Consider the following 18,622-nt stretch of genomic DNA (forward strand, 5'->3'; position numbering starts at 1 on the left):
CTTTAGTGACAGACTGTGGTTTCAGCTGTTTTGGGCAATTGGGTGTCGGCTATTGGGCAAAACTGGACATAAGGCTGAGCGGCACCGTTGTTTCCAGGGCTATGATACATTCATGTTTGTTACAGCTATCTGAGGCCGCTTGTTCCAGTTGTCTTTCCATCCCTCAGCAGTAGAAGGTGTTATCACATTCACCTGTTTTTGGTGTGACAAGTTGTGTTCAAACATCATTTAGTTCCCCAAAAAAGCAACAACAAAAGAAAATGCATGTAGCAAAAGGCTAACCCACACACACATCAGTTTAGTGAAAGTAATAACAGGAGGTTGTGCCCATAACTCATGGAGCTAGGAACAACGTGGATGAGATTGGATCATCTCTCTTGAATTTAACAAATCATGACTGTCCATCGATGCCCTCAGGAGGGGATAATGACATGAGAGGATGAAATTATGTGGTTGCAAAAGAAAAGACAGCCTCTTACTGTAAACAACTGAGCAAACAGCAGTGACTCATTTTCCAAAATGCTAACAACAAACTGATGATGACAGGTCCTCTTCAACTAAAATGAAATGAGTGACATCTCAAGGCAAAAGTGTACCTCAAAACATGCAGTCATGCAAGTAAATATTCCACACAGTGCAGACAAAGTGCAGTTTTATTGTCTTGTGTATGAGATGAGGCTTTTGTTCGTTAGTATGAGCGCTGCGAGCCTTAACAGACAGAGCGAGCGGTGGTTAGTGCTGCAAGCTGGAAGACAGGGACAGCCAGACTCATGTCGGAGCTTTATGGTGTCTTTTATGGTCAGATCATTTCAGAATTAATGCTGTTAGGCTGTTAGGCCAAGTCTCTAAGCACTGTCAGTGGCCCGGCTGTATAATTTATGTGCTGCCACTAAAAACAGTTTGAGAAAACATGAATCTATTTTTGTTTTCAACTATAAATGACGTCAACATTGTGACTTTGAAATTATTTGCTTTAAATTCAACGAATGCTACGAGCCAAATTTATTAAACTACATGGCACACATATTGTATGCAGACCATGTACACTCACCCATGACACAGCTGGGATAATGGATTTGGCCTTAAAGCACATCGACAAAATGGAAAAAGGGTAAAAGGGTCTTTTTTAGAAGAGCAGGAAGGACTGCAGAGTTTACCCATGCATTACAAGAATATTATTTCAGGATAAAAATCACCTCCAATCTCTGAAAATAAAGCATGTAGTCTCTGAATCGGTCATTCTGTCATCCAGAGGAGATCTTCTGCGGTGCCAGATAAGTAAGCAGTTGCTCAACTCTGACAGTCACAGGTCACCAACACCACAAAGCATGCACAGTTTGCTGCCACAGCTCAACCAACATGTCCCAGTCCCAACATGCAGCATCCAGGAAATATGCTTCTCAGCAGTTAGAGGACAGACACATCTGAACACACCAGCATGAATGAATGCACAGACCACCCGAAATGAGAGCACAGAGTGTTTACGTTATGCGCATATGCATGAAGACTACATGTGTTTACATGCATGTGATGCATGCATGCAGGATATGTTTGTGTGGTTGTTTGTGTAGCTTTCTGTTTGTATTATATAATGCATCTCTTGCTCTCTTTCTGTGTGTGTGTGTGTGTGTGTGTGTGTGTGTGTGTGTGTGTCTGGCATAGTGCGGCCAACTCTTCAGATGATTGAACTCCTGAGCAAGTCTGCATCTGCCTGCTATTTGTTAATGTTTATGATTTGCTGTGCTAACAGTGTGAATGCTTCCACATGATGGCTGCTCCTTTCTGATATCTGAACTCACTTGATACAGAGATATTTAAGCACAAAAAACTGATCGTTTTAGGACTGTTCTAGTCAATAATTTTACTTTAAAGGGGAATTCTGGTATTTTTAAACCTGGGCCCAATTAAGTTTTAGAATCGGTCCAGTAGATCGCCTCAGCTGGCAGCCACGCACAGCTGCCATGGCCGCAACGTAATCCTTCTGGGAAACTCCACCAAAAGTTTTTGCTACTGACAGGCAGAGATTGTTATTCTTAGTGTCAAAATTAAGGTAACAGCTCCCACAGCGAGAGACCTTTTAGTTAAATAATAAGATCCTCTTTGTAAAAACACAAGAAACATAAGAAATACAAGCCTCATTCAAGAAGAGGTCTTGCTCCCAAATCTCATGAGATGTGAGTTGTTGCAGCAACAGCAAGACAACAGTGAAAAGAGCTAGAGCGAATAGTTTGGAGTTTTTTCTTAGAGGAACTACTAGAAATAATTTATGGCTGGCAATTTAAGTGATTTTAACAATTGAGATAAGGCAACAACTGCAACCGCTCACCTCGCACGACTTCAGAGCGAGAATTGTGTTTCTTCTGACAAAAAGGATCTCAATATTTAACAAAAAGGTCTCTCTCTGTGGGAATTGTTTGTCAGACACTACGAATAACAATCTCAGCCTGTTAGTGGCAGAAACAAGCACTTTTAGTGAACGTAAGTTTGTTAGTGCCCAAAAGGATTACGCTGCAGTCTATGCAGCCATGGCGCTGCCGCCAGCTGAGGAGATCCACTGGACAGCTTCTAAAACTTTTGGTAAGCATGAATCATTTACAGAACAAAACATGTAAATCTAGGGTCCAGGTTTGAAAATACCGGACTACCCCTTTAAAGTTAGAGTAGGCCACTGAACACTTTATAATAACCATCATTAATAAATAGTGCATTAAGAGGTAATAATACTTTAGTTAATAGTTCACTGTTAACAAACAAATGCCTCATAAACAATTGATTAACCAATCATAAAGGTTTATAAACATCAGTTACAACTTTAAAACGGCCACCCAAATAATGTTTATAGATGAACCACACAGTATTTATTAACCATTTATGTTAATGTTTAAGTATCATAAACATCAGAGGCAACTTCACTTAAAACAATTGTTTAATAAAATGTTTACAAAGCATTTCATTGTTTGTTAACAGTGAAATAATTATTAACTTTCATCAAAGGGTAACCACCAATTGTACACATTAAAGTGTAAACAGGTCTTGAGGAATACTTCTGTGTATGTGGAAAAAGTAGTTCAAAGTATTTCCTGGCTCCAGGTGAAACTGCAGTGGCAGTTGCATTGTGGGTAATGTAGGTGTCACGTTTTGAAAAGCATACGACTGGTCTAGCATTGCATTCCTATAACACTGTTGGACACGTTACAGTTTAAAAACAAGTGATCAAAATCTATACAGCAGAAACCAGAGATATCAACTTTTTTTATTCCATACATTCTTCTTCCTCTTTAAAACCTGGTGCCTACATTACCCACAATGCAGCTTAGCCACTGAGTGACATAAATTAATTTTGTCAGATTGCATGCAGCTTCCTCTGGAGCCACAAAAGGCTTTATACTACTTTCTTCACATAAGCTGTAGTTCTCCTCAAGACCTGTAAACACACTTTAATTACCCTTTAATGACAGCTACTTTAAAGTGTTACCCAAATATCTCTGCAAGTGTGTGTGTGTGTGCTTGTGCTTGTGTTTGAGAATGAGAGAGAGAAGAGTCCATGTGTGGCATCCATAAAAGCCCTGCAGACAGTAAAATGTATTTCCCGCCTATATTATGCGAGGCATCAACAGAGGTGAGATAGGAAGGATAAAGAACCGACACCTCCAAACAGAGCAGCATGTGGCGTATTATTACAGAATGCATGACCGAGCCCGGGTGAGGAGAGACACCACAAAATGAATGAAAATGTGGCAGAACGCATATGAACACACCCCACAAGATGGATTGAACAGTGAAGCTACAGCATACGGAAAGAGCCCAGCAGACTAACGACAAAGCCGCTGACGAGGCGAAGGCTGTTTTGTAACCAGGTGCCATGCACCTTTTGGATGAACTATGTAGAGATCCAATTAATCATAAATGTTTCCAAATCAATAGTCACACAGCAGGTGCATATTATCACTAAGCGTGGTTGCTATGGGTACCCTCTACATGCTAGACATCATTATTATACTATTTCCAAACGTGGCGCTGTGAAGTAATTATCACTACATGCGTGGCAGGCAGCGCTTAAAAATAAAACAACCACAGCATTCACTCATGTTTATCTTGCTTCCGTTATTTAATACTATTTTACCTTAATTCGGGATTAGAATATAGGTTTGTGCGTCCAAGAGAAACCATTTGTTTTAAGCCTTGAAAGAAAAATGACTTTCCTTTCTTCAAAGCAGAGGTAGCTGCTGCATCTTGTAACAAGTCATATTTATCAAAAAACAATATGTTTTTTTTCCCAGAGGGAGGAAGTATTTGTTGTATTTAACCCTCAGAACTCCAGGCAGTTTCTGGGTGTTTTATTTTTTGCTCACTGTGGTCTCATTTTCACAGCAATATATATGTCCTGCACCTCTATGGAAACAGCACAATCATGGCTTAGAAGTATAGGAGAATTAAAAAAATGTCTTGTGTGCAGTATATCACAGCTACTGTATAATGCCATGACTCTTAAAAAAGATAGACATTTGCAGGTGGCATTTCTTTGATAATTGTCCTACAATGATTCCTACTTTTACAGTTTCCGGTTATGATAAATAGTGTAATTTGGGCGATTGTATAAAGAGAATGTGCCTTTCAAACTTGTCCGCAGGTTTTGGGGTTCTGAGGGTTAAACCTGGCACAGCAACTTGACATATCAGTGCACACTCCTGCAGCTTTTAGCTTAAGTGTTACATAAAAAAACAGAAGTTTCATCACGCATTTCTTTTGAATATTTTCTTGTGGTGGAAACCGTACACAGTTACACTCCTGGTGCACAGTAGTGGTGCCTTACTGAAGGTCTTCCAGCGTTCTTGTCACTCACTCTCCCTTTAGTGGTTCATTTGGCAGATTGTTTGTTTTATTGAGGTTTTATTAACTAATAGAGCGTCTGGGAGATGGAGCGTCCCCGTGTCGACCGCAGAGCAGCCCTCCCTCCCGCCTCTGTAACCCCATACTCTGGGGGGGAAATCAAAGATTTTAACTGGCTGACTGCTTCCTAATCTGGCACACCAAATGTGCATTTGCCTTGCCTTGGGAACAAAACAAGCTAAGGCATATAATTTGGTTGCGGTCAACTCTGTGGCGTCCCCCTGGCCTAGCAGGGTACAGCAATAATGACAGGTTGGCTGACCAGACCTTGACATAGGTCTGGCTCTCATCAGGGCTGCGGTAATAAAGGGGATCCAGAAACACTGAGCTAATCAGCCGCTACTCAAACCGAGCTCTCAAACTTAACAGCCGCTGAAACCAAGCAACCACCTTCCCAGTTTGCTCTGCAGGAGTAGCTTTTAATTCTATTACTATGTTTGTCTTCCTGACAATGATAATACATCCTACTCAACTCACTAAAGCTCCTATTACTAACACCACAAAGTGCACATTAAATTGGTTCAAATGGGTTTGTTCTGTACACAGAAACCATTAATGACACTAAATTGGGGATAAAATATCTCAGATTTACACCTGAACACGTCTGTTGTTCATGTTCTATGGTGGTCGATTAAATCGCAATCCGCACACATTTATCGAGACCTGTGCCTCCACTCTACTACACCTGCAGGTCCCATCTGACAGGAAACTGCCCTTCAGAACGGTTCAATATGCATGAGTAGCTCAATGATTTTTACTCAACATAAGTCAACTGAGGCAAACACTGATAAATGCCAGTGGAAGGTTAGGTCAGGTGTGTGAGTTATTCCCCAATGGGAAGCAGCAGAGGAATTGACCCAAGGGCTAATAGAAGGTGTGCATTCTGACTGCAAGGCTGAGAGACAGGGGGAATAGGGAGAGCTGTTGCACAGTGTCCAGTGAGGAAGAGGAGGAGGAAGAGAGGTCAAAGCAGATGCAAAGACTAAGGAGGTTACTGGAGCAGCGGCAGCAGCAGAAGAAGCAGAAGGGGAAGCACAGTAGGTGGTCACCTTTTGTCCTTGTATGTCACAGATCAAGAGAGAGAGGGCTCAGGCTAACTGTAACAAGTATTGCATTTTATCACTATAAACCTCATTTCAAAAGTTAATTAAATTTGCTGTTGGAAATTGGATGCCGAGTTTATCATTTGTGCTTTTAAAATGTTCTCATTCAAAATCCATTATTTCCTGCCCTTGGTCGTTGTATCGGGGTGAGATGACTCACCTACACAAGTCTTTCCATCGCTGTGCAGGACGAACTTCATGTGGCACGAACACTTGGGGCCGTGGTCCGTCTCCTCGCAGATGTGCTGGCAACCCCCATTACCATAGTTACACGTCACTATCAAAGAGGACACAGTTAACATAAACTGCACAGGATGATATACATTGTTATTTCAAAGTATTTTGGCATGTTATGCCATGAAAGGTGACAGTAGAGAGGAGACAAGAAATGAGGATAGAGAGAGATGAGGGTATGACATGAATGGCCGCAGGATAACACGCACTCTTCCTCTGGGCCATATGCACTGTGATCTTTATATTGCAGGCTCAATTCAGACTGCATTCAGAGGACTTCAAGGACACACTCGGTAAGCACGGCTTCATATTGCAGAGTTCCTCCAAATAACTGGATTAACAAACTCACAACTCTCAAAATCTTAACACTGAGGAAAAGACGCCCACATTAATGTTCCAGCTTCTGAAATAAGAATATTTTCTGGCTCACCATTTTCTAAACTTTTATAGACCAAACAACTATTAACTGATCGAGAAAAAAATAATTGACAACTAGAATGGCAGTAAATGCATACCTCCAACAAGGCCCAGCATGTCTCCTTTAACTCACACATAACTGCTTAATCCTATTTTAAGCAGATCTCACTGTGTATAAGAATTAAACGTTTGCAAAACATTAACCTGCTTAGTGCAGTCTACTTTACTCTCACAGACTTGGATCTGCAACAAAATCCGTTATATTCATTTGGATATACTTTTAAAACTATGAAAGACACGTTAAAACCATTTTAACCACCATTCTGAATCTCTATTATCTCAGCTGCACGTTGGTGGTATTGTAGTTACTTGCAGCCCTACATTAGATCACTGCAAACCAGTGGGACCTCTACACATGGCCTAACATTTTTATTTGCCTTTTTAAAAGTTGTGAACAACTGAGCTCAAATCAAGGCCAAATATGTGTATCATAATGTGAAGAAGGGCATGCATTGATTTACATATGCACTGCTTCATTAATCAGTATCAGAGCCTTATTCATTACTTACTCTCCGGATGAAATATTTTCATCCTCACCACTAATGAATTGCATTGGAGTTACAGAGAAGCTGAAAGGTCACAATCTTCAAACTGGCCTTGAGCAAGAGGCTGAACTTCTTCACTCATTGTATGTCTCACTGGATAAGAGCATCAGCCTGAGAGCTACTAACACAGTCTCCATTCTAATGCATATAATTAACTTTAAGTGAACTCATTTTTTAACATTTAAGACATCTCTTACGTAATCAGTAAGCGACTCATGTCAGTTACACATGAATGATGAGAAGGTCTTGTATGGATACTGTATGTGTGTTCATGTGTGTGTCTTTGAGTGCAAATACATTTGTGTGCTCGCGAGCGAAGGGAGCATTAACCTTGGCACTTTAAACACACCTGTGATGACAGAGTGAAAAAGAGCACGAGCGAGCCGAGGCTTCCACCGCCATCCTGTCTGCACCCTACCATCCCAGCGCCTTTTGCCCTTTTCCTGGGCTGTCACAGAAAAACTATAGAATAACACTTCTCCAATCCTTATCCAAACACAGACAAATCCCCCATCAGCCCTGGCCCCAGCTCTGACAGGATGATCTCCGTTGCACAGCAACAGGAAGTGTGCGCTGTCCATCAGAGCAGTCCCCTTCGAGTAACCTCCACACTTGCCCTGGTTGTGTAAATGATCGCTCCTCATTTGATAAACATGTTTTTCTTTATGAGGACTACTCAGAAGATTAGTCACGGCTTGATAATGCAACGTTAATGCCAGTAGCCACTTCAAATCTGTTGGAAGGCATTTGTGGAATGAGTGCAATTATCCGTCATCGGCAGGTTTCCAACCCCGAACACCTTTCCACGAGGAGCCTCTAAATCCTCCTTATTGTGTGTTTTCATGTCTGTGTGCGAGTGTGTGTGTTTCACAGAGGGGAAACTGTGGCTGACATGACTTACATTTGCAGTCCTTCATGTTACGGGTGAGTTGGAATCCGGGTCGACACTCGCAGGAGATGCCACCCTTCTGCGTTTCCCTACAGATGTGTGCACAGCCGTGATTCTTGTCCATGCAGGTAGGTCCCTCCTTTGTGCCGTCTTGCGCTGTGAAGGAAACGGCGAGACCCGCAGTCAGTTTCTAAACATAGTTAGCCACAAGATATACAGTTAAAATAGTAAAAGAAAGCAGGGTTACATGGTTCAAAATGGAAATCCAAAATATTGATTGAGAAAACATATTTCATGAAGATACAAGCAATTACTGCTGCTACTACCACCATTGCATTTTTGGCCATTTAGTAGCGTCAATATGGGTTGGATTTTATTGGGTCAGTTGTTGTTATAGCAGCAGATGGAAGCTCCGCAATAAAACTGAAGTCATTATTTTGTGTTTTTATTTAGTTTATCTTTCAAGTTACTTGGTGTTTACTTTGCCTTTTGTACTCCACATGTATCCTACTCGGATTTCGCATCACACATGGATCAAATCAGTGTTTAAAACAGATTTCTAATGGAAAAATATTTAACATATTTCATATAAAATGAATGATTAACCGATCGACTATAAATTAATGAAAATGTTTACAATTTGCATCCGTAGTTCATAGGGAACCAGCGGTCAGAACAAGTTGGGGCCCAAACCCTGCAGAGCTTTGAAGGTAACCATTAATATATTAAAATCAAAACTGACAAGCAACCAGTGAGGAGAGGCAAGGTTTGGACTACTGTGGTCTGGTTTTTTAAACTTAAGTCCCAACAGTCACATTTTGAACAAGCTGGAGGAGAGAGATGACTCTCTGATTAAAACCAGAAGAAAGGGCATTGCAATAATCTAGAGAGTGTAATAAAAGCATGAATGGTATTTTCAAGGTCAGCTTGAGATAAAAAATGACTTAATTTTTGAGACAGTCCTTCGCTGAAGATAGCAGAGTTGAACAACTTTTTTAATTTCGTACTCCAAAGATAAGTTTGGCAGAAAGAAAACAGTTCCTACATGAAACTGCTCACAACAACCTCCGAGGATTATCTTGAGTAACTGGGTCATGACTTCTGGAAAGTGACATTGCTGTTTTTTAACGTATTTTTTGGCACTTTGAGGACCAGAAGCAGACTGCAATATAGTTTACCAGACGTCTCTCTGGCCGGTATCACCAAAACAATCAGGCAAGAGAAAAGAAAAAAATACTTTTTGTATTCTTGATTTTGAACTGTCCCTTTAAATCCAAACATCATCCAATAAACAAGGAGTCTGGTTTAAAATTTAATATCACAGAGCTGGTAAGAGGAGTGAAAATGTTCCAAATGCCTGACACGCATCCTGACCTTCAGCCACATATATGCCTACCGCTGGTGACTGACATGCCCAGTACCCCTTAACAAAGATCCAAGCACTTGTTGGAACATGCTCACTCTGCTTAGGCTATAAAAAAGGAGGCTGCCAACAGAAAGGATAAAACTCCCAGCAGGAGCTGATCCCGTAGACCTGTAATTTTAATTGAGGTAATCCCCCATAAAGAAAAGAAAGGAGGAACACTGAAAAAAAAAAAAAATCCTTCTTTAAATTCTGACTGCGGAGACTGAGATCAAAAGGGACTGCACAAAAATAAGGGTGTAAGTGCACAGTTTCATGAGTCATCAAAGTTGAAGCACTTCAGTGAGAACGTGAAGAACTTCTGAAAACGCAAAATGAAGGCAGTATCGGAAAAAAAAGGGGGCTTTCATAATTCAAAGCTTCACTAAACATGGATGCACACAAAGATGCATAATTTCTCTGTGATGTATAAATGCTTGATGAAGAGGTACAACAGACACTTCGCGACGCTTTTCCAAGACTCGAGACCTCGGTGTCATGAATTATTACACAAATGAACGCGTTGCTCCCTCCGCTTTGCACAAACTGCTGCCTCTGTGGGAAAAGACTGATATTTGACTTATTCGCTGTGAAACCCTGCCACCGCTACAGATGCAGTGACAAACCCCAGCTCTCTGGCTCATTAAAAACCAAACAGATCTCTCTCCTTTTCCTTCTCTTCTGGCGAACAGGGAGGCAGCGAGCAAGAAGACATCTCCATTAATGTCTCATTAAATCTGCCGTCGCACTGAAGGGTGTTTGGAGGTCTAACTTTCTTAATTAGTCAACTTTTTTTCGCTATAAATCTAAGCATTAGCATATGTGTGAAGAAGTGTCAGCACCTAGTATAGCTCGTATAACCTTGTGCACTCTTCCTCTGCTGTAATGTCCAAATGTAGCGCGTCAGTCTTGACAACCGCGTGCTGTCATACAGTTTCTCGCGTACGTCCCTGCCTCGAGGGCTACAAGGAAAAAACAATCTCAGCCTGACAGAAATGGACTATTTTTACATTATTCTATCCTTAATTACTTATTCATCTACTTTGACTCTCGCCACCAAAACCTCCTCTAACTATGCCCTCTCGTTTTCCACACGGTTTGCCAAGAACTCAACCTGCCCTTTTATGTATTTCCACTTGTGGCAGAAATCTATTTCGAGTCTTTCTTCACGTCAAGTAGCTGACGATGCAAGTGTGACAGACAATTCTGACCTCCTGGTTAAATACTTTCCATCACTTTAAGTCTGTCAACAAGTGTCACAAGGTCATACAATCCTCTCAGACTTTCCTGCCTGAGCTGTTGTCGTTCTTGCAGACAGGGTGAGCTATCAGACTCTAACTGCAGCGACAGCGCTCCCAAAGACTCTGAACAAACACGGGGCCGGCGCTCCAGCTCTGAAGGCAAAAAGAAAAAGGCACTGCAGGAGTGAAGTGACCATGAATGAGCATCAACAGAGCGGCTGCTGTAAAGTGCTGCAAATGTCACAGCGAGTCATGTGGATATTTAAGTAGGATGTGGAATTCAGTGGTCCCTTTCCTTGGCTTTGTGTCTATCGGAGGCCAGAGCCAGAAACAGACTTCTATGAACTTGACGGAGTATTGAATTTCCAACTAAGTAACCCCACCGGACTAAAGATTACTTACTAAGGTTGTATTATGCATCCCAAAACTCACTTCACTCCCCCTTTATTTTTATGCAGCCCCTCTATGCAAAGCTACAGACCCATCAATCAATAACATGTCGTGCTGGGGCCAGAACCTGGGCCTTCATCTCTCTGAGGACCAATAAAAGCCAAAGTGTTGACACAATGGTCCTTTTCTGCAGGCCGGGCCCAGCTATCATCCGCCATGTGCTGTTCCCCCTAACTGGCTGCCAAAGGCCTCCAGTTTTTATCATTACCAAATGATGGGAAGCAGAAAGAATAACATCCTCTTATACAGAGGTGGGAAGTAACAAAGTACAAATACTTTGTCACTGTACGTACGTACATACTTCAGATATCTGTACTACTATTTATCTTTCTGACAACTCTTTACTTTTACTCCCTCCATTGTAACAAATATCTGTACCTTCTACTCCTTACAAAACAGGCTTGTTACTTTAGTTTGAATGCATTTGAGGGGAATTATCAAGTATCTTTAGTTTAACAAGTTCAAATTTAGCAGTCTTTGCACAGAAATGGCCTGTAGAAATGTCCTTCAGGGGGATACTTTTTACTTTTATACTTTGAGTACATTTTAGAGCCCGCACTCTTACTTTTACTTGGGTAAAGAAGTTAAATAAGTACTTCTACCCAAGTAAAGAATGTATGTAGCTATGCCACCTCTGCTTTTATAAGGTGAATGGCACAGAAAGAGAGAAATAAACCTAAAAGAACGCTAGATCATACGTGCCTTGATCCACAAAAAAAAAATTCAACTCTATATGAAGAAACTTGTAAAGCTATGACAGACCACTTTATAGGCAGAGGACTGGGTAGGAGTCATCAAAACTACTGCACTCGTGGTAAAAAAAAAGAGAGAACACTGCAATTAACCAAGAAAACAAGTGGTAGTTTTCCTCTTTGCAAAATGAGCCACAACTTTGTCCTCCCAGCACAGGTCGTGACCTCTGTACACAACACTACGAGGTGATGCTGTTGCCAGAAGCCAATGAATCCCCTTTTTTGTCCTGGTCGGTGGTTCCCGACCTTTTTGCTGTTAAAGAATATTTTTATGTGACCTCCTCGCACATCACACATAACTAGATGTTGTAAGCAGTCCCACCAAAGATTGACTGCTGCTTCTCTGATTGTTTCATTGAATACCAAAAGAGTTCAAATTAGATAAGAGGATCGATACCACCAATAAGAAGCTACAGCCAGAAACTAGCTTGCTTAGGTTAAAGGTGCTCTGTGTTGTGCTGGAAACCGGTCATTCGTTTATGTTAGCTGACTCTGTTTCTATACTAACTGTAGCTACTGTTGCTCTCTGAGATGAAGCACGCGAGAACGAGCATAAAGTCACATTTTATTGGACTGTAGCGGAAAATCCGACCCGAGTCCTTCACAAAGAAATCCACAGTCCAGCAACTTAAACAAATCGTCCACAGTCTTGGATAGGCGAGAGAGACGGGGAAGGTCTCATTTTTCACGTCACATTACAGCCTTTAACATCCAGATTTTGTTTAATTCATACAAAACCTTGCAATGGACCACAACTGTCTGTTCTTCTAGGACATTTAAGTGTATGCCAAGAGTAGTGTGATGCATTCGAAGCCGGAATCAATGTTATTAAAATCATTATTATTAATCATTATGCCCCAAAAAACTTGGCTTCAAATCTCATGTTTTCTCTGTATCATTAAATATTCAAAACCTCCTGAGGTATTATTAATTTAATCTGCTTCATCAGCTGTTTGACCAACTGTCCTTAGACCCTGATTCAAATGTTGCTAAATCCTGATTAGGTGTGGTTGGATTTTAGCTTAATTCATTAATTACACGCGAGCACGTGATATCCCCATTTTCAGTTGATGAGATGAGGGCAGACACACTTGTAGACAAGACTTGTGACATGCTTGTGATCCACTTCTTGCTTATCTCGACAGCATGATCATTAGGCAAAAAGTGACCACAGCTAATCATCTTTCAGGAGAATCCATTTGTGTGTCCATCATGACTCAGTGGAACATATACTTAATATGTGAGATGAGCTTCAACGCCTGCAGCTTGGTGCATCAAGTGCAGGTCACATCATATCGCTGCTTTTCTGAAAACCAGCAGGAGAGGACAACAAACAAAAAAAAAAGCAAAGGTACATTAGGATTTACTGCTGATAGCAACTCCTGCGGGCATGTCAGTCTGAATGGATAGCCGTGTGGAGAGATTGATTGGAGCCCACACATCACTATCAAAGCCAGTGGCTTGTAATTTAAACCTGATAGCTTGTGAGTTACGAATGAGCAAGCTGTTTTTCAGAACTCTTGAAAAACCCTACCTGCTGAAAACATACTTTACAAGAAAAACATCTTCTTTATTCTGCTGGACTTCTCAACTAAAAACCCTGCTACCAAAACAACCAACAACAGTATATGTTCAACAGCAGGTTATGAGTTTAAACGTGACACGCGGGACTGCGCAAAAGAAGAGAAGTTCAGATGGTGGTCCAGCTAAGATGCCGACTCTTGTGATCGTTCGAACAAAAGATCCACGGAGGCCACAAGTTCTTCACCGAGATCTCTTAAACCTGAGAACCATGTAGTGGAGAGACTGAAACAATGGGGCTGAAGTAGTCGAAGGCATGCCAAGGGTTTATAGTCTGCTCTGAGTGCTTGGGGCAGTGAAAAGAGGGCTCATGGTCCGTGCTGAGCTGCTGTCATACGTCTCCGAGGGGAGAAGGTCCCCTCTTTGCTCGACGCTGGCTGGAGAACATTAAGCAGCTAGCCAGTGCTGGTTGGTTACAAACTGAAAAGAAGGGGCCTAAGCATGGAGCCACCACACTATTAAAGCAACATTCCTTCCTCTTAGATAATGGGCCCTTAAAAGTTTTAATAGGAGGATAAAAATGTCAGCGCATGAAAAGGAGAATGGGAAAAGGAGCTGAACCGGATTGGGTTGGGCTGAGCTGCGACACAGATGGTCAAACAGACCCAACGGGGAAGCCAGCCGGGTCAAGGAAGTAACTCTTCCCCGTCGACTCCGTTCATAGAGAGCAGGGAGAATCCGTCCAAGTGCTACTGTTTGGTGTGTTGTGCGAGCGCTGATTCTCTCCAGCTCCCCAAGGCCTTGTTGAGGCTGCTCATTTCACTCCCTGTTGCAGAGAGGAGCCACTGAAAGCATAAACAACCGGATGGAAAAGAGAGCGGAGAGCATTGAGGACGGATATATGTTGCTCCCAAAGTGCTTAATGTACAACTTTTATTAGTATACTGTGCTCCTGAGGTTGAAACAAAGCACATATAGTTTCCATATGCTCCAAGACAAGCCAAGCGTAGTTTTATCATCAGTCCAAACAGCTGTACGGTCGAGATATACTTCAAGTGAGTAGACAAGAATACATCTTGGCGTTGCGATAAGCCGATATTGATGTTAATGTGATATTAAAAAATGAAATATTGATATTGTGTCACTAATAGACATTTGATCATATCGCGTGACTGATCCAGCACTGATTTTAGGCCTTGTGGGTCTTTTGATTATCAGTTCATGTGGTTGTCTTTTCACTACTCATTCATTGCAATTGTTCTTTTTCTGCGCTTTCTTTTTTACAGTTATGATTATTAACTCTCTCCACCTCCCTACACTTGTATTTTGAGTGTATTTTATTTGCCAAAAAAGAGACAAAACACACAGTAAACAAAGTTAAAGATAAATCTGACTAATAGCAATTTACATTAAATCAAATTTTCAATAGATATCCTAGTTGCAAGTATAGAGCTAAAAAAATGACAGAAAATGTCGATCAGTGTCTCCCAAAGCTCTAAATGATTTCCCCATTTGTCTTGTTTCGTCCACAACTCAAAAACATCCAGTCAACTGTCATAGAGGAGTAAGAATTACATTAATGAAGCTGAAAAAATATCAAATCAAAAATTAGTTGGCAATCGATTTAAAAGCTGATAACTTATCAATTAATCGATTAAAGGTGCACGATGTAGTTTTGGAAAAGAAACTCAGAAAAGTAATATTTACAATATTGATAGGGTAATAATACAAACTCTGTATAACTCTGTGTAACTGGATTAATAAGCTGTTCACAGAGAAAAATAAGGTCCCCAGAACTCTGTTTGAAGCTGTTTGGCAAGGCCAGCCAAATATTAACAGTAAAACAGTATGAAAATGTGTTGTCAGTTGTATATTCAGTTTATTCAGTTATGAAAACAAAGATAATTTGGTTATTGTGTTTGTTTACATATGAAAATCAATCAATGAAGATTTGTCTCTTCTAATTAACACTTCCCAAAAAACAACATAGTGCATCTTCACTGTTGCAGCTCTACATTAAGATATGCTCATGAAAAGCCCTCAGATTCTCTTCAATTTCTACTGCCAAGCGTCAAGTGGCAGTAATATACAAATCTGTGTATTGTGGACACTGTGCGTGCGCGCAGGTATTTGCATTAATGTATGTGGAAGAGGCGTATTTGCATAATGTATGCATGTTGCGTGCGCATTTGTGTGCGTCTGCCCATCTGTGTCACACACAGTTGTGCAGCACCTGCTGGGGACGTGCCACTCTCGCCTTCACTCCTCCTCTCATTCTATCAAGGTCACCTCACTGTGCGATGTCCCAGAGGAGCCAGGCATCCTCCCGACAGTACAGACAACATGGCAGCAGCAGAGCACAGCAGAGCTTTCTTTAATAAAGAGATACAAAAGATATGAGATACAGTATGTTATTACAGAGCCGCATTCTTTCCAAAATCAAAGGGAGAGGCAGCTGAAGAAGGCATCTGTCTCCGCAGAGCTCAGTCTGGCCCTCTGGTAAAAGCCATGACAGCCAAGTGTTAGTGGAAAAACCCCACTGGCACTCAGGCAGTCCGCAGCAGCATGCTGGGCTGGGCAGCTTAGAGATGGCCTTCAACAAACCCACGAGCAAAAGGGATGCCCGTCTCAAATGAGGTACGGAGAATTCGGTGGCAAGGCAGCCAACATTTGCTGAAGCCTAAGCCACTGATGTATATTTGTTCAAGGGTGGAGGTGAGAGGGGGTGGGGGCACGGGGGTTTGGTAAAGTCTGGACAAAGAGAGAAGATGAGGGAAGATGTTGAAAAGGAGAGAAAACAGAAGAAGGCAGACAGAGAGGACAGAAGAAAGAGTGTCCCGCGTGTCTTCGTCTCTGCTGCTGGACTAACGGGACAGACATAATAGGTAGCAAAGGGAGCACGAGGCGTTCCCTTCGCTCCACTTCCTTAGAATAGGAAAAGAGCCTGGTTATACGGTTGGGCTGCAGAGCAATGGAGCAGTGACTTCTGCACTTGTAAAAACAGTTCTGTGGCCAATGCACAGACAGGCGGGCAAGCCTGCTGAGAAACAACAGGGGAACATGTAAGAAGCATGTCGGCTTCTGCGCAGTGGGACGCCCGAGACATGAACATACATAAAAACCAATAAAACGTACAAATAGTAATATATTTGACTTCTCTGTTTTAAACATTGCATCATTGGAATTGGTGGAAACTGGCCCTTTAGCAGCGCATGACTTCATGAAATTGAAATGCACAACAGTCTAAATGGATACTGCGCTGCAAGAAAGTAGGTTATTTCATCCATTTACGATAAGAAAAAACAACAATAAAACAGGGTTCAATAACCCTGCGCCTGATTTCATACAGAAAGAATGTCATGGCTGGAGAGCAAAACCAACTGAGAATATGATGCGTCCATTTTCTATGGATTTGATCACATTTATTTGAAAATTCCTCGCACTGCTGCAGTTCTGGCCAGCACATAAAACACATACCCTGAAGTCAACACGCCACGGTCTGCATCTAAATGTCATAACACAACATGTCTGAATATGCCTCCAGCAGGATTAAAATGAAAATGACTAAGTCGGGTGCTTGTGCGCACGTGTGTGTGCACGCGTGCGTTCGATTATGCCCATCACGTCCATTGTGTTCATGTTTGAGTCTGAGAGAGAGGAGGAGCGAGAGAGGCAGACGAGATATTGCCTGCGAGGGGTAACAACCCCTTTGGGAAGCTAATGAAAGCTGTAAACACAGGAAGAGGTTCTCATTGACAAAGTAAACATTTCCTGGAAAGACAAGGCCTACTGTAGAGAAAAGGAGCAATGCTGGTATTCACAGTCAGGTGACGAGGCTGATGCTGAAACTTTCAATGTTTGAAGTAATTATCGCTTTGGCCCACCTGAACACTTTGTTATTGATCAACACAATGCTTTTCTTTCAAATGTCTGACTCTTTATTGTTTAAAAATGTCCAGCGAAGTAATAAAAGATATCTTTCTCATGATAGACCTCCTTCGTGACTGGCCACTGCTTGCTGTTAATCTAAATTCATCTGTTTGTGTTTGTGCAGACTCGAGTGCAGAGGCCTATTTACAGATTTCTTCCAGCAGCGAAAGGTGACAGTACAGCTTCGAGGCTCATATAATCGAAGTTTTCTCTGCAATGAGCTTCAGACACTCTAATGTAATCATCAGATCGGTGTGAACTTTCAGACTGCTTGCGGCTGTAGCACATCTCTCTGCACAATGCCAGACACGCACACTCTGACATATTGATTGGCAGAGTGACAGGAAGTTTGATCCAGAGGACTCGACTTCTTGTTAAAAGTTGCAGCTCTCTTTTCACTTGAGCGAGTTGAACTTGTTCAGCCGTGCTGTCTCACAGCGAACTCTGCAGAGCTGATGATTCCACTTCATCATATGATCGTATTATGCAGGGGCGCCCAGACTTTTTTCCCTTGGAAGGCCAAAACTGAAACTTAATGGTGGGCCATGGTCCAAAAGCAAACACCAATTTTATTGTGTTATTAAGATGCAAAATGGTGCACGGATCCCAAGTTCCCTTAATTAACTGACTTCTGGGGCTTTTCCATACACATGTGCTAGCTTGGCTTGACTCAGTGAGACTCGGCATGTCAGCCCAGTGTGGCAGGGATGCAAATACTCCCTCTCCCCACAGTACTGTCGACAAATAGCCGCTAACAAAGCTCCACTAATTCGGTGACAAACATGTTTCATTTCCTAGAATTTTTTCATAATAGTCCGTTAGCTATTTAAAAGCTTTCATTATGAAGCACCAAAATAAAAAAATGTTGGATTTTCACCCGCAGCAGCTCCTGAAACAGTAAAATACTGTAGATATCTAAAAGTAGGGACAGGGACACTGGAGAGAAATTAAAATTCAAACCATAAAGATTCAGTAAGAAGTTACACAATTAATCAGAGCTAAACACATACACTTTTAAAAACGTCTTTCTCTTAGGTTTCCTACACGAAACATCGGGCAGGCCACACAACTTTGGCCCGTGGTACCCACTTCTGGCCCTGATATTATCTGTATTGCGGGCTGAAGACGATAAGACTGAATACAAGATTTATTATATGTGACTTGCATAACAGCCCATCAGTGCACACT

At 41.7% G+C, this 18,622-nt stretch overlaps 1 protein-coding gene across 2 annotated transcripts in view; it reads right to left on the reverse strand.

The window, feature by feature from the left end:
* The window catches only part of scube3 (signal peptide, CUB domain, EGF-like 3), an 86,850-nt gene that overhangs the window by 29,044 nt on the left and 39,184 nt on the right, over nt 1-18,622 (reverse strand). For both annotated transcript variants that reach the window (XM_084365665.1, XM_084365666.1), the window contains exons 5-6: nt 8,151-8,294; nt 6,154-6,270 (exon numbers count right to left, since the gene is read on the reverse strand). In XM_084365665.1, coding sequence (XP_084221791.1) covers nt 6,154-6,270; nt 8,151-8,294 — 261 coding nt within the window. The remainder of the gene's footprint in view (nt 1-6,153; nt 6,271-8,150; nt 8,295-18,622) is intronic.

This window comes from Pagrus pagrus (genome assembly GCF_965226575.1).
Source record: "Pagrus pagrus genome assembly, chromosome: 11".
NCBI classification, from domain to species: domain Eukaryota; kingdom Metazoa; phylum Chordata; class Actinopteri; order Spariformes; family Sparidae; genus Pagrus; species Pagrus pagrus.